The 15,589-nt window shown below is 43.5% G+C and overlaps 1 protein-coding gene across 1 annotated transcript in view; it reads right to left on the bottom strand.

Annotated features, from left to right (window-relative positions):
- Positions 1–15,589, bottom strand: part of ATRNL1 (attractin like 1) — a 1,075,574-nt gene that overhangs the window by 667,083 nt on the left and 392,902 nt on the right. The window contains exon 16 of the mRNA XM_082267948.1: positions 6,495–6,708. Coding sequence (XP_082124074.1) covers positions 6,495–6,708 — 214 coding nt within the window. The remainder of the gene's footprint in view (positions 1–6,494; positions 6,709–15,589) is intronic.

Below are 15,589 nucleotides of genomic sequence, written 5' to 3'. Positions count from 1 at the left end.
TGACAGTCAAAAATAACCATGCAGAGTGGCGAGCAGAGGTAATTCCGGCTTGCGTTCCAATGGGTGTCACGTATCACGTTGTGAAGTCCCCGTGTTGACGCGTTTCGTCACATCCGGTGACGTTCTCAGATTTAATTTGTACACAAGTTTTTACATTTGATTTATACACCGTTTAAACATCTACTTCTGCTGAGCAACTTTATAGAAATGCTGATTTCATTTTTCAGCAGAACTTGGCACCTGCCCACACTGCCAAAAGTACGAATAACTAGTTTAATGATCATGGTATCACTGTATTTGATTGGCCAGCAAACTCGCCTGACCTAAACCCTATAGAGGATCTGTGGGGTGTTGTCAAGAGGAAGATGAGAGACACCAGACCCAACCATGCAGATGAGCTGAAGGCCGCTATCAAAGTAACCTGGGCTTCCATAACACCTCAGCAGTTCCACAGGCTGATCGCCTCCATGCCACGCCTCATTGATGCAATAATTTATGCAAAAGGAGCCCGACCAAGTATTGAGTGCATACTATACTGTACATGGACGTACTTTTCGGTAAGCCAACATTTCTGTATTAAAAATCCTTTTTTTTTTTTTTTTTTTATTGGTATTAATATTCTAATTTTCTGAGATACTGAATTTTGGATTTTCACTAGCTGTAAGCCATAATCACCCTTAACTGCTAGAAGAGATTTTTGCCTCAATGGACATGTGCCTAAAGTTTATTAACTATTAGCTAGTAAATAGTATACAATGTAGAACACACTAAATCCTAGTTAACTGACCAATTCCAATTACCTTCCGGGCACAATTGATTTTAATAGACAAAAAATGACAGTGCTCCTAAATCCCCTTTACTTCCCTCCTGGAAACGAAAGCAAGTCTCACCCACTTAGTCTTACATTTTTTTAAATATCTCAAGTCCAAAATTTACTTTTTTGAAGCAGTCTCAACTTAGCTATCCTCTTCCTAGATTTCGCTCTGTTAAACAAACTTGCTGTATTACATGTCAGAAAGCACATACCAGTTCTACGGTAGCAATGTCAAAAGCCTGACCACACTGAGCTTGTTTGAATTTGTGCAGTTCCAGCTCACTGTGCTCCAAGCCTCAGCAATGGTGGATGATGCCTACTTTCTGAGTTCCAAGCCTCTCTCTGGAACACTCTTTCAGCTCCAGGCATTCCTATAGCTGGAAGAGTGATCCAGAGAGAAGCTTGGAACACAGTGAGCTGGGGCTGCACAAATTCAAACAAGCTCAGTGTGGTCAGGCTTTTGACATTGCTACAGTGGACTGCTTCTGGAAAGTAAATTTTGGACTGCAGATATTTCTTTACATGAAAGACTAACTGGGTGAGACTTGCTCTCATGTTTAGGAGGGAGAAAAGGGGATGTCATTTTTTAATATTAGCCAGTAAAGATTTTTTAGAGGGAAAAAAAACAAAAGGTTTGCGGAATAGCTTATATTGTGTCTTCCCTGTCAACTGTTCCACTCCATCATACCAACATTGTAATAACATTTTTCAATAAATCCTTTTCGTTTTAATTACATACCTTATTTTAGACCCAGTGATGTCAATGATAGGTCTCTGTGCATCTCTATGTCGGTGGAAGGTGGAAGGGGCCAGAGAGCACTGTACATAGCTTCCTGAAAACCTCTCAGCACCCTGTTTCAGTTTCCCTATCAAGAGCCCTCAGCCCCGATACAAGCAGTGGGGTCACAGTTATGCAAATTTATGTAAATATCAAAATTACTTTATGAATGGATATCAGTCTGGGGGAAATGGGCGTTGCTAGACAGATTGTATTTGCACGCAGAAAGCCCTAGTTAACTTCCACATGTGATGCTGAGCCTCCATGACTGAAAAACAGAAATTCAATGAATTAAAGGGATGGGACATAGCCAGGCTGCCAAGGAAAGGGCTAGATGGTGTTGGATGGCTTCCAGCCAGGTATTCACCAATAGCTGGTTGTTAAGGAGTGGGCCAGGAAGCCAGCCGCCACGTCCTTAACATTGGAGGAGCTTACCTGCGTCTGACGTCACAAGCTGGAAGAGGTCCGCCGCCGTTCTAGCGGCTTCTCTGTATACTCTGCGAGTACTGTGCTGTATTTTACTCTATTTGGTGAGTGCAATTACCCTTCATAACTAAATTATGCTGTTGAAAACGTACTGCACCATAAGGCTTTCTTTATTTTATGGTTCACAAACCCCATTGGAGACACCCGAGTCCCACATACTAAAGGACTGGAATATTCTGCTAACTAGTTCGCCTTCAGGATAAAGTGCCCAGTGTCTATCATTGTGGTTACCCTTGGGATTTAAAGGCGCCTTTGATCACTGTGAGAGCAGAGGTCTTTTCTGGTAAGAGTCTTGGAGATATATGTGGTGGAGGTGTAGGACATCTTTGCTCACCAAGTGCCGTTTTTGTCTTTGTACACAAAAGGGTTAAAAGGCGCTGTCTCACTTATTCCGCTTCAAGCATTTGGAATATATATATAGACTTCACCTTGACTGTACTTTATTATTAGCGCTGCATTTTATATACCATTCCTGTTATCACTTGTTGATTGATGCTAGCTGCTAAATTTTTAGTTTGGATGCGCGTTTTTTTTTTTTTTATTATGTCCTTAACAATGCATGACTCATCAGCTGTCATCAGGGTTCCCCTCTGACAGCTGAATGGAAAAAAAAAAAAAAAAAAAACATTGCCGGCAATACAAAATCGTGAAACAAATGGCATGGGGGTCCCCCCAATCCATACCAGGCCTTTAGGTCTGGTATGGATTTGAAAGGGGAAACCCCACACCAAAACTTAAAAGAAAAATGCCGTGGGCTACCCCCCAAATCTATGCCAGTCCTTTATCTGAATATGCAGTCTGTCATGCCCTCAACATGGGGTGGCTGTGCCCCCCCACTCCAAAGCACCTTGTCCCCATGTTGATGAGGACTGGGGCCTTTTTCCCACAACCCTGGCCAGTAGTTATGGGGGTCTGTGAGCAGGGGGCTTATCAGAATCTGAAAATCCCCTTTAATAAGGGGGCCCCTAGATCCCGCCCACCCCCATGTGAATGAGTAGGGGTGGGCAATGTACCCCTACACATTCACCAAAAAAAGTGTCAAAAAGAAATAAAACCACACATACACAGTTTTTGACAATCCCTTTATTAAAAAAAAAAAAAACAAAGTCCCCCGGTGTAGATCCAGTGTCAATCATGGTGAACGGCGTCACTGACCTTAAAAGAAAAAAAAAAAGCTCCACACCCGTTGCTGGCTTCCGCTGTCTGATAGTACTTAAATAGTTAAGGGGCGTGGCCACCCGGTGACATCGCCGACAGGTGCATGCTGGGTCAATAAGGTCGCGGGGGTGACATCGCAAGGTGGCCCTCCCCCTTAGCTATTTAAGAACTGTCAGATGAGATGCGTTTCCATAGAAGGCAATGAGCCTGGAATTTGCATCTGAAAAGCACCGCAATGCTCAGAAAACACACAGAACTTTTTAAATTTGTGGTGAATTCACACTGCCGCTGCACCGCCTATATGTAAACCAGTTACATAGAAAAGGCTGCTGGTTCATATTTAATGCGAATTAAATGCGGTTCAAAGCGCATCCAAGTTGCATATATGTGAACGAACCCCAAAGAGGGGTGCCTGGAGTTCGGTCTATCCTGCAGAACGAAGCCTCATTCTACAGATCTGCCACAGTCTTTCCTGGCCTCTTAACTTTCTGATATCACAAGTAACTCTTTTTTTATGCATCTCCTAAAGTTTCAGTGCTGTAAGAAGACTTTTTAAGTCCATACCAGGGTAACTGGGCCACACACCCTTCATAGCCAACCCTCAATGGCACGGTGCAGAGGGAAAATCTGAGTTATTCCAAGGTTTGATTGTTCGCTAAATGGCACAATCCAATTTCCCAGAGCACCATGCTTCTGTCCAAGATCACAGAATGTTCCGGTTCTAAAATTGGAACTTTTTTTTCTCCTTCTAGAAGTTCTAGGGAGATGTCGGAGATAAACTTACAGAGCAGGTAATGGACTTGTAGAAGATTTAATAATGCCCGCAGGGATGAAGAATGTAACATGGGGTGAGCGACCCTGGAGGAGGAAGTACACAGCAAAGAACAAGACAATTTACTGCAACGGCGCAGGAAAAATACAGCACAGGTAATGGGGAGGGGGGATGGGGGTGTTCTAGGAAACACAATACACAACTAGGGAGATTGCTGCGCTCATTACACTGAGCGGTAAAGCTGTATCCCATGCCAACACATCCAGCTCAGCTCTCCTGAGTCCTTCATAATGACGCAGGTAACGGGGAGAGACACTATGGGGATTAGATGATGGGGGAGTCGAAGACAACTTTATAACATACCAAGAAAACATGCAATTCTATGTAGCTTCATTTCTCCCTGTGTGACAATTAGGGAGCTTACCATCCTCCTAGGCCTCTGTCTATAGACTGTGCCAGGAACGGGGAACCAACTATGACTTTATCACAGAAAAACTCCTGTGTATTTAAAGAGTCTAGAAAAACAAGATATATTCTCTGCACATGCATGCTACCAGCAACGTGTACAATCAATCAGGGTATTTAAAGAAAATCATGGTCCCCTTCATTATTTGGTCCCTGGGAAACAAGTGTACCCTAATGCCAGGCACCCCCATTTCTTGGGTCCACTCTGTGACCACTATTTTTTTTAAATTATTTTTCTAATTTTCACCACTGCAGTGCCATCTGCACTTCAACCATCGGCTTGTTCAGAGCTCAGACACAGCTACTCTTTGGCTCTGTGCTCTGAGAACTTCCCCCTCACTATGCCCAACCGCTGCTGTATCTGAGTTCTGGTAAGTGGGCTTCAGGGGGATGGGTAGGGGAAGTCTGTGATCTGTAGAAGAGGGACAACAACAAGAGAAGGGCGCACCAATCTTGTGCATTACCACTAAAAAGTTTATTAAAATCCAAATAGGTAGCATACATTATACTCACAAACGTAAGATGTGTACATGCACGTAGGAAATGGGAACCAATCGCCTCTAGGACACTTCTATACTGCTGGATGGCATCCACAATGACCTGGCTTACGTGTTTCGAGGGATAGCCCTCTTCCTCAGAGCCAATATCACCACCTGAGTGGTCTGTACTGGGCAGGGTGGACGAGGAGAGGTACTAGCGGAGAGGTCTGTACCGACGTAGGGGAAAAGTCTGTAGTGGGGAAGTGGGGAGAGAGGTCTGTACTGGGAGAGGGGATGTGGAGTCAGTACTGGGGGTAATTTAGGGGGGACACAGAATTTTGTAGAGGGATGGATTTGTGGGAAAGAGATCAATATTGGGAGATTTTTACTGGGAGGAGAAGGTCATTTTCCTAATCCCTGCATTCCATGTGTTAGGCACTCCTGACCTCTGCGCACTCTGCACTACAACCGTCTGAGTAGCCCATTCTGTACCTTACGCTCTCCTCTGATCTCTACACTTCGTAAATTACACATTCCTGATACCTACACTCCACATATTGCTTACACCTGACCCCTGCACTCTGTGCTTTACACATTCCTGACCTCTGCTCTCTGTATGTTATGCACTCGTGACTCCTGCACTCTGTGTTTTCATACACTTCTTATGCTCTGTGCATTATGCACCCTGTATCTTTCCTAATCCCTGCACTCTGTGTGTTGCACACTTTTGACCCCAGAACTCTGTGACTTACATTCTCCTGACCTCTGCAATATGTGTGTTACATACCTCTGATTCCTGCACTCTGTGTTACATACGTCTGATCTCTGCACTCTGTGCAGTACATACTCTTGACCGCGTGTGACCCCTGCAGTCTGTGTGATACGTGCTCTTGACTCATAGCCAAGTTTTATTTAACCATACACTTTTTTGATTCTTCCACTGTTACCCACAATTCACTGTGGTATGCTACAATCTTTATCTACTTTATTTCCGTATTCATAGTGCCCAACGCCAAAGACCTTTAACATCTGCCTCTTGATCCAAAAGTCTGTGACTAATTGCTTGCAAGTCTTAGGGGAGTGATTTTGTTGGTGTGCCTACAAATTAATGGGGTGTTGTGGGTGTGGCTATACATGGGCATGGTCAATAGGAAGTTTCTCCATTTCAATTGGAAAATCTGGTAACCTAACTTTATAATGTATTGTCAAATCCTAAAGAACAAGACTGATTTTCCCCGAAATGTGTTGATAGCCCTGGTGGTTACTGGTAACGTGCAAGTACAGTTTTCTCTTCCAGACTCACTCTCGCTGGCCATGAGTTAGTGGCATCCTGGCAACACTCAGCGTATACCTAAACAAAAGGCTGATTTAAGCTTGTGCATTAAGTCTAATATTGCCTACTGCTAAATGTGTTGAAATTTCTTTAAAACGACTGTCCGGTACACCTCAAAAGCTGTAGAAAACAGTACCAACCTGCTAAAGGAAGACAATGCTACAGATTATCACAATATCCTCTTTGCCAAAAAGATATGTCACACCTACCAACTGGCTTCTCACACACCAGGCCATCTGTCATGGCAGTGCATGGGTTGGCCTTCAGTCCCGCCACCTCAGCTCTCGCCAGATAAGCGCAAAAGCCAGAGTCGCTCGGCTCTCCTGGAAGCCACTGGAGAGTGGTATTGGTGAATGGGCACATATCTTCCCAGCCCCAATAGGACACGTTGATCTTCCGTAAGCCCACCCAGGGCGATAGTTTCTGCAATAAGAAAACAGACAGAGAATTAAAAGGGAAATTTCACCCGAATATTGTATTTCAGCTACAGGCTCTTCTCTGGTTACATTATCAATAATATAAAAAAAAATCCAACAGGGAGAGTGGAAGTGCCTCATAGCAGGAACAGCATGCATGTCAATGATGAAGGATCTGGGAGTTTGTAGTAGATCATTGACTTAAAGTAGAACAATGGCCTCCCATTCAACAAAATATGTGCTGCAAATTTAATTATACAGGTGCATCTACCAGAATTAGAATATCATCCAAAAGTTAATTTATTTCAGTAATTCAATTCAAAAAGTGAATCTCATATTATATAGATTCATTACACACAGAGTAAAATATTTCAAGCATTTCTTCCTTTTAATTTTGATGATTATGGCTTACAGCTAGTGAAAACCCAAAAGTCAGTATCTCAAAAAATTAGAATATTGTAAAGAAAGTTCAATATTGTAGATTCATGGTGTCACACTCTAATCAGCTAATTAACTCAAAACACCTGTAAAGATTTCCTGAGCCTTTAAATGGTCTCTCAGGCTGGTTCAGTAGGTTACTCAAGCATGGGGAAGACTGCTGACCTAACAGTTGTGCAGAACACAGTCATTGACAACTTCCCCAAGGAGGGTAAGTCACAAAAGGTCATTGCTAAAGAAGTTGGCTGTTCACAGAGTGCTGAATCCAAGCATATTATTGGAAAGTTGAGTGGAAGGAAAAAGGTGTAGTAGAAAAGGGTGCACAAGCAACAAGTAAACCGCAGCCTTGAGAAGATTGTGAAGCAAAGGCCATTCAAGAATTTGGGGGAGATTCACATGGAGTGGACTACAGCTGGTGTCAATGCTTTAAGAGCCATCACATACAGACGTATCCAGGACATGGGCCACAACTGTCGCATTTCTTGAGTGAAGCCACTCCTGAATCAGAGACAGCGTTAGAAGCCTCTTACCAGGGCTGAGAAAAAGGACTGGACTGTTGCTCAGTGGTCCAAAGTCCTCTTTTTGGATAAAAGTAAATTTTACATTTCCTTTGGAAATCAAGGTCCCATAGTCTGGAGTAAGAGTGGGGAGGCACAGAATCCACGTTGGATGTCTAGTGTGAAGTTTCCACAGTCAGTGATGATTTGGGGAGCCATGTCATCTGCTGGTGTTGGTCCACTGTGTTTTATCAAGTCCAAAGTCAGCGCAGCCCTGTACTGGGAAATTCTACAGCACTTAATGCTTCCTTCTGCTAACCAGCTTTATGAAGATGCTGATTTCATTTTCCAGCAGGACTTGGAACCTACCCACACTGCCAAAACTACCAATACCTGGTTTAATAATCATGGTATCACTGTGCTTGATTGGCCAGCAAACTCGCCTGACCTAAACCCCATGGAGAATATGTGGGGTATTGTCAAGAGGAAGAGGAGAGACACCAGTCCCAACAATGCAGACGAGCTGAAGACCCCGATCAAAGCAACCTGGGTTTCCACACCTCAGCAGTGCCCCGGGCTGATCACCTCAATGCCACACCGCATTGATGCAGTAATTCACGCAAAAGAAGTCCTGACCAAGTATTGAGTGCATGCATACTATACTATACAAGGACATACTTTTCAGTAAGCCCCCATTTCTGTATTAAAAACTGAATTTTTGTAAAATCTTACTGTAAAATTCCTTTCTCTGAGTCCTCCGACAGTCGCCGCCCCCGCTCCTCTTTTGGGGTTTTTTCTTGTACACCTACTGCTATTCTACCAAACTGAGTTGGGAGGGATCACTGCAGGGGGGTATTGACCAGTGGGACAGCTTCCATGGGTGTGTCTTTGCTAAATGCTTTTGTTCTTTTGACTAAGTCTTATGCCTAGCTACTCCTGCGGAGCGGAAGTCAATAAAAGGTTTTTATTGATCTTATGTAATATTAAAATTTTATGAGATCTTGCATTTTGGGTTTTTACTAGCTGTAAGCCATAATCATCAAAATTAAAAGAAAGAAATGCTTGAAATAGATCACTCTGGGTGTAATGAGTCTATATAATAGTCTTTCAAGTTTCACTTGAATTACTGAAATAAAATAACATTTTGATGATATTCAAATTTTTGGAGATGCACCTGTAAGTTTTCTCTTAGTTCGCCTGCAAAGTCCCATAAATACTTATTGATCTTGCCAGATAAGTCCACCAAATGCAGCTTCCTGTGATGGTGGGGCAACAATGCTGCACTGCTCCTGAATTTAGAATTGCCAATTTCATGTAGGCTGTGCCGACTTGCACTTTAGTTGGATGAAAAAAAAATCTGCAGGAAGTGTGGCTATCAGCATTGTCACTGCGGATTCACAAACCCATAGCATCTCTAGAGAACACAAAATACTTTCTTGTATGAAAGAAGTATAGACATCCCCCCCTACAAAGCATTAGTAAGACCTCATCTGGAACATGCAGAGGATGGTCCATATAGTGAAACTGGTACAAAGTTGTTCACATTTTGGTCATTGCAAAGGACAAGGGGCACTCTTTGCATTGGGGGGAAGAGAGGACTAACCACTGCATACGGAAAGACTTCTTCAGTACAAGCTGAGAAACTTTGATTGCTTCAACTATAGGGCTGGATGATCTTCTAAAAACACAGCGTACATCTGGCTAGTACTGTTTATAGGTAATAACACTGTAGTGTAGACTGTTGATACAGGCAATATATGATAGTCAGTTTTGCTACGCAACTGAAAACTCCAGATCATTTATTAGTTAAAAGGATCCGGCAGATTGCCCAGAGCAACTTTCTAAGCCGACAAAACTCAGAAATGAGATTTCCCAAGAAAAAAATACTTCATTATTGTATATTTTTTGATCTTTAATAAACCGGTCCCCTGAAATGTAATTTTATATTCATTTTGGGTGTAATAAATACTTTAAGCGTGCAAGCATTGTGGCATTATACCTAATAAATATTATCTGCACATTTGATTAGTTTACGCTCCCACCTTGCAAGGTCCCATTAGCCTGAAAAATGGAGTTTAGCGTGAAAATTTAGTGTTTCCCCCAACAGCAGCTGGAAAAAAACATTTTAAATCTTCAGTTTGTCACTTGCACTGAGATAATGTATATTTATACACAGACGTGTTTTAGGAGTGCCGAGTCGGATTAACATAAAGAAAGAGACTTTCCGGTGCACAAAAGCGTTGTTTTATCTGCCTCATCGTAAAACCTCAAGAACGCCGCACTGCTCTGTGCATTGTGCTGACCTTGTACACGGAGTTGGAAGAAAAAAATATTTTTAATGTGAAACATAAAACGTGCCCTGACTGAGCCGTGAAAGGAAAGGATGGAGAGCACTTCACGAGGATTATCAGGTTTTATGGTGTTTCCATGTGCCCGTATGCTGAACTGCAGAGTGTTAACCCCACAGTGGACCATACATATCGTATTTTCTTGGATTTGTTGGCAGTATTTATATAGTGCAGATATACTGTATATTGCATTACATTCCACATTGACCCATTTAAATCGCAAGCTGATTTGGCCTACTTTGTTTAAATATAACTATAACTATAGGTACTGTAAATATCTCCTAAACTTGCACAGTTTAGGAGATATTTACTTTTAATGCAGCCGATGATGTCATCTGCACATGCTCAGTTGCTCTCCAATTTTAGGCACATTTAGGCACTGACATTTGTAGAGGCCGATTGCTGACAGCCTTAAAAAGTGAATTAAACCCTCCTATCCTTTACAGCCAAGGATGCTGCTTCTGTTTGCTCTGCAACTACCATGGTGCTGCACATGTGATGAGTTATGACACCAGCCATTTGTTGGATTGACAATTTGTTTGAGGACACAAACAAATGTGACAGTTAGCAATCCCGGCATTCCAGCAATGTAAATTTTTTTAAACTGTTAAATCGATGGGTTTAGTTCTGTTTTATGATTTACTGCTGCTCAGGGGCTCTGGGCTTCAGCAAACTGGCAGCCTCCATCAAGTAGAAACAAAGACAATGTTGGAGGCAATTTACAGCACTCACTAATTTTGGTAGCATAATTATTAATGTGGAATGTATGTTCCTTGCTAGAGAACATTATTTTTTGTCAAGTTGTTATGCAACTGTTAAAGCAATGGGTTTAGTTTCGCTTTAAGAGCCCTTTCACACTGAGGCATTTTTTAAGTGGTTTGTTGCTACAAAAACGCCTGAAAATCATACGAAAACCTATTCCCGTTAAGATCAACTATTGCTTTCACACTGGAGCGGTGAGAAAAATCCTGCAAGCAGCATCTTTGGAACATGTTTGGACTCAGGGCGATAAAAAAATGCCTGAAAAACGCCCCTCTCTATTGAAATGAATAGGAAGTGCCTTTTAAAGCGCCTCAAAATAGTTGTTGAAGCAGTTTTTGAGTCACGTGTCCTTTAAAAAAGCGCACCGCTAACGCAGCAAAAGCGCTCATCGTTGTATGGGTATTTTTGAAGCGCCTCAGTGTGAAAGGGATATAAGCTGGAACTCAACTGTGTCTGAGCACCACAAAATGAAATTACAATTTAATTAATTTTTATAATCAAAGCAAACTCTCTCACTCATCCATGTCTCCATGCTTTATTTTGCTAAGAAATCACTTTGAAAAACACCCCACTAAGCATTTCTAGCTGCAGCCATCTTGAGTAATTGGCAGATGATTCATGTAGCATGTACTTCCTAGAATTCATCTTCTCTTAGCTCAGGCATGCAGGCAGGAGGGTGAGCTTAGCTGAGAAAGCCCCTCCTCCCCATGAAAGAAAAAAATGCCCATGAAGACTCATGGAATGTATGACATAATTTTGGCCTAAGCGACAAACCAGGAAGCAACTAAAGAATGTAAAAAAGAAAAAAGTTGAAATGAGTAAATATATTATACCTTTCTATCTATTTACTAAGGCTAGTAATATAAGGATTAAAAATAGTTAATTTTAATTGAGAGAGTTTAGTTCCACTTTAAAGCGGAGTTCCACCCTATTTTTTCACTTTGCAGTTTCCAATAGAAGAAAATATCCTGAAAAAGAATTGGATAATTACAATTTTTTTTTTTTATTCACTTACCTTGTTTTTAAAGAATATATACTTACCTTCCTTCCTCTTCCTCCCTCTGCGGACACGGTCCGCGCCATCACTTCCTTCTTACATTGACTCCTGGGAGATGAGCGTCATCGCTCCCAGGAGTCAATGCGCCTGCACCGGCCCTGCTCGTCACTTCCGGTGCAGGCGCGGCATTACCTGCTGAGCAGCATGCCTAGAAGCTGTGCAGGGATGACGCGCCTGCTCCGGAAGTGACGAGCAAGGCCGGTGCAGGGAATTCTGGGACTCCGTCGTCACGAAGAGGACGCTCCAGCTTCAGCTGCCCACACCTGTGATGGCAGCGCTGGACAAGACAGTTTTAAGGTAAGTATTTCTTCTAAAAGGTAAGTGAAAACGGGGGACAGTTCAGAGGCTATCGTTGCTTAAATGCACTAGCCCTGACTGTCCCGGGGGTATTTTTGAGTAAAAAAAAAATGTTCAGGGTGGAACTCCGCTTTAAAGTCCATTTAGAAACTCCATGTCCATCTAAGACTACCCTGCTGTGTGATTTCACTGCTGAAGGAACAATGTTGTCACCCTGTTACAGGAAGTGGAAAAATAACAGATCTATAATACAGAGAGAACTCAAGAAAACAAGAATACCCCATCTTAAATGCTGCTAACATAATATTTGTAATTTTCTATTTTTCCCAGTTTTCTTTTTAACCTTTCTAAAAATGGCCACAGCAACTTGATTTTACAATCTCTATACAACTGCTAAGGAAGCACCTACCTGCTCCAATGGCTGCACCCCTCGCTCACCAGTGAAGGAGCAGCGATGGAGTGACACATCATTGGTTCAGCCAGCAAGGGACTGGATGAGTGTTCTCTTATGCCTCGTTTCCACTGAGCGGAACGGTTCGGGTCAGTACAGTTTGGAAGGGTTAGAATGGTCCGGTCTATTCAGGTAAGTGTTTCCACTGCAAGTCGGGCCACCAGGGACCATGCGGGGTTTAAACCAAATGAGGTGTTTGTTTTGCTCTTTCATTTGACGTGAGCATTGATGTTTTCCTGTCCGCCAATCAGTGGAATCTATCGTGTGACGCCATTAGCTCCGCCCTAACCGTACCGTACCATTTCCTATGGCCCTACATCTGAAGCAGGACCAGGAATGGTGCGGTTTGGTTCGGTTGTATGGGCCACTTTCATAATGGAAACACTCAAAATAGCGTACCGTACCAAACTGACCCGAACCGATCCGCTCAGTGGAAACGAGGCGTAAGTGATCCAGTCCCCAGTGAGTTGCTGCAAGTGACAGGATCCCTAGTGTATTGTTAATATTCCTATTGCACACAATCCTGCAAATGGGCTCAGCAGTGATGGGTGCTGTAGCAATTACCTGTTGGAAACTATATACATTACATCTGAGGTCAATGCACATCACCAGCACAGCGTGGATTATCAAATGTCATCCAAAGCATTTATTGCAGAAAGATCACATCACCAAGGACCAAGTGCAACGTCGCACTTGGTCCTTTGGGAGGTGATCTTTCTACAATAAAAGCTTCGGATGACATTTGAGGATCCCTAGTGTGACATCGTCCTTAGATCTACCAACACTAGGGCCTACCAAAACCACCCATCTATAAGCCAGAGAATGTGTCCATGTTGCATTGCCCAATATGTGCATGGTTGGGTAAGTGAGTTACCAAATAGTGAGGGAAAATATGGCACTATAGCCAAATTCCAGCCATAACTATTTTTAAATGCTGAATAAGCCCCTGGTCACACCGCTGCGACTTCAGGCACGACATACGATTTACAAATCGTACCTGAAGTAGCATCTGATGTGTTTCTATGTGTTTCTTAATACTGTAGGTATGATTTTAAGTAGTTCATGTAGTACTTTTTCAGGACTTCAGCACAATTTTACTGCCATAGACTATAATGTAAATTGTGCTGCAAATGGTAACTGTGTCTACATCAGCACTACTTGAGCCCTGAAAGAAGTTAAATATTAACGCTTTGCTAGTTAAACTTTTGTTCATAACATCACTGTTCCTCCCTGTGACATGGACAGCTCCTCTCCCTGAAGGCTTATCAAATCGCTACAAATCTCACAGAAGTAGTGCTGAAGCAGTATCGAAGTCGGACATTAAATGGCACTACTTTGAGTGCCGGTTCACATTCTTGCGGCTGCGGCGATCGCATGTAATATCGGAGCGCACTGCTCCTTCGGTCCGGGTCACATTTATGCGATGCGGGAAGGCTGCGAATTCGCAGCCTGTTCCCGCATCGCAAACGCACCCCTGGCAGTTCACACTGCCATATGCGATACGCTGGGGGTGTCAATGAAATGTTAACGACACCCCCAGTTTGATCGCATATCGCAGTGCGATCTTTACAGTTCGCACAGGATCGGATCGCACAAGTGTGAACCACTGCACGATCCGATCCTGATGCGGCTGAAAAAAAGGGTCCTGTGCGTCTTTGCTGTGGGTGCAGTGCGAATTTAGCCATACAAAGTGTATGGCTGAATTCGCACCGCACAGCCGATCGCATGTAATGAAGGAGCAGTGCGCTCCGATATTACATGCGATCGCCGCAGCCGCAAGAATGTGAACCGACACTTCATTACATGCGATCGGCTGTGCGGTGCGAGTTTAGCCATACACTTTGTATGGCTAAATTCGCACTGCACCCGCAGCAAAGACGCACAGGACCCTTTTTTTCAGCCGCATCAGGATCGGATCGTGCAGTGGTTCACACTTGTGCGATCCGATCCTGTGCGAACTGTAAAGATCGCACTGCGATATGCGATCAAACTGGGGGTGTCTTTAACATTTCATTGACACCCCCAGCGTATCGCATATGACAGTGTGAACTGCCAGGGGTGCGTTTGCGATGCGGGAACAGGCTGCAAATTCGCAGCCTTCCCGCATTGCATAAGTGTGACCCGGACCTCAAGCGTACCCGGTGTGACCGCAGGCTTAAGAGAAGACAAGTTAGAACCTCTGTTGTCACCAGCAAATAAAGGGAGAGGAAATTTTGCCCATGGGAATGTTGACAGCAATGAAAAACCAGCCAGAGGTTTTAACTTCGAACCGTGTATGGCTGTCCTAAGGCTTAAAGAGTAGCTCCAGACTCCTCCAAAAAAATGAAAAGTCAGCTGCTACAAATACTGTAGCTGCTGACTTAATATAAGGACACTTACCTGTCCAGGGATGTTGTCACCCGAGCCGCCGGCATTTCTAGTAAGGGAAGGTCTGTTTCCTACTGTGCATGCACGAGCCATGCTTGTGAAAAGGTCCCGTAGTTTTTTGGGATCTGTGATGTGTCCCAGAAAACGGAAGGAGAAGGAGGGGGGGGGCTGCAGAGATATGAGCCAGAATTTGGAGCAGGTACCAAAGCCAGGTACCCCCTCCTCCCCAAAAAGTACCAAATGTGCAAGTACAGGGGGAAGGGTGAAAACAAGCAGAACTTCCCCTTTTGGGTGGAGTTCCGCTTTATGTTTAATCTACTTATTTTTGGTCTTCCCTGCACACTGTGAGAAGCTCACAGTGTGCAGTGAAATCAGAGTAAGCAATTTCAGGAGGGGAGTCTGTACCACTGTGCAAGACTGAAGGGAAGGCTGGAGGTCAGTTTTAATCTAGCCATTAAAACAAGCCACTCTGACGATACTTTTCTGATGCTCTTATCCCCTTATTTATTCCTGGCTATCCTGGCACTGTCCTTCCTCCTTCCAGCTAATCTGGATCATTCATCAATGTCACAGTTTGAGGCCACGGCTAATGGCGCCATTTGTCGCTGTTGTAAAATGCTGGTTATGGCTCTTGTTCTCGTTGCCGGGCCTCATCTGCTGCTCATTCGCAG

Source organism: Pelophylax lessonae (assembly GCF_965119305.1).
Source record: "Pelophylax lessonae genome assembly, chromosome: 9".
Lineage (NCBI taxonomy): Eukaryota > Metazoa > Chordata > Amphibia > Anura > Ranidae > Pelophylax > Pelophylax lessonae.
The sequence above is the reverse complement of the archived record's forward strand: the minus strand, read 5'-3'. Positions and strand labels throughout refer to the sequence as shown.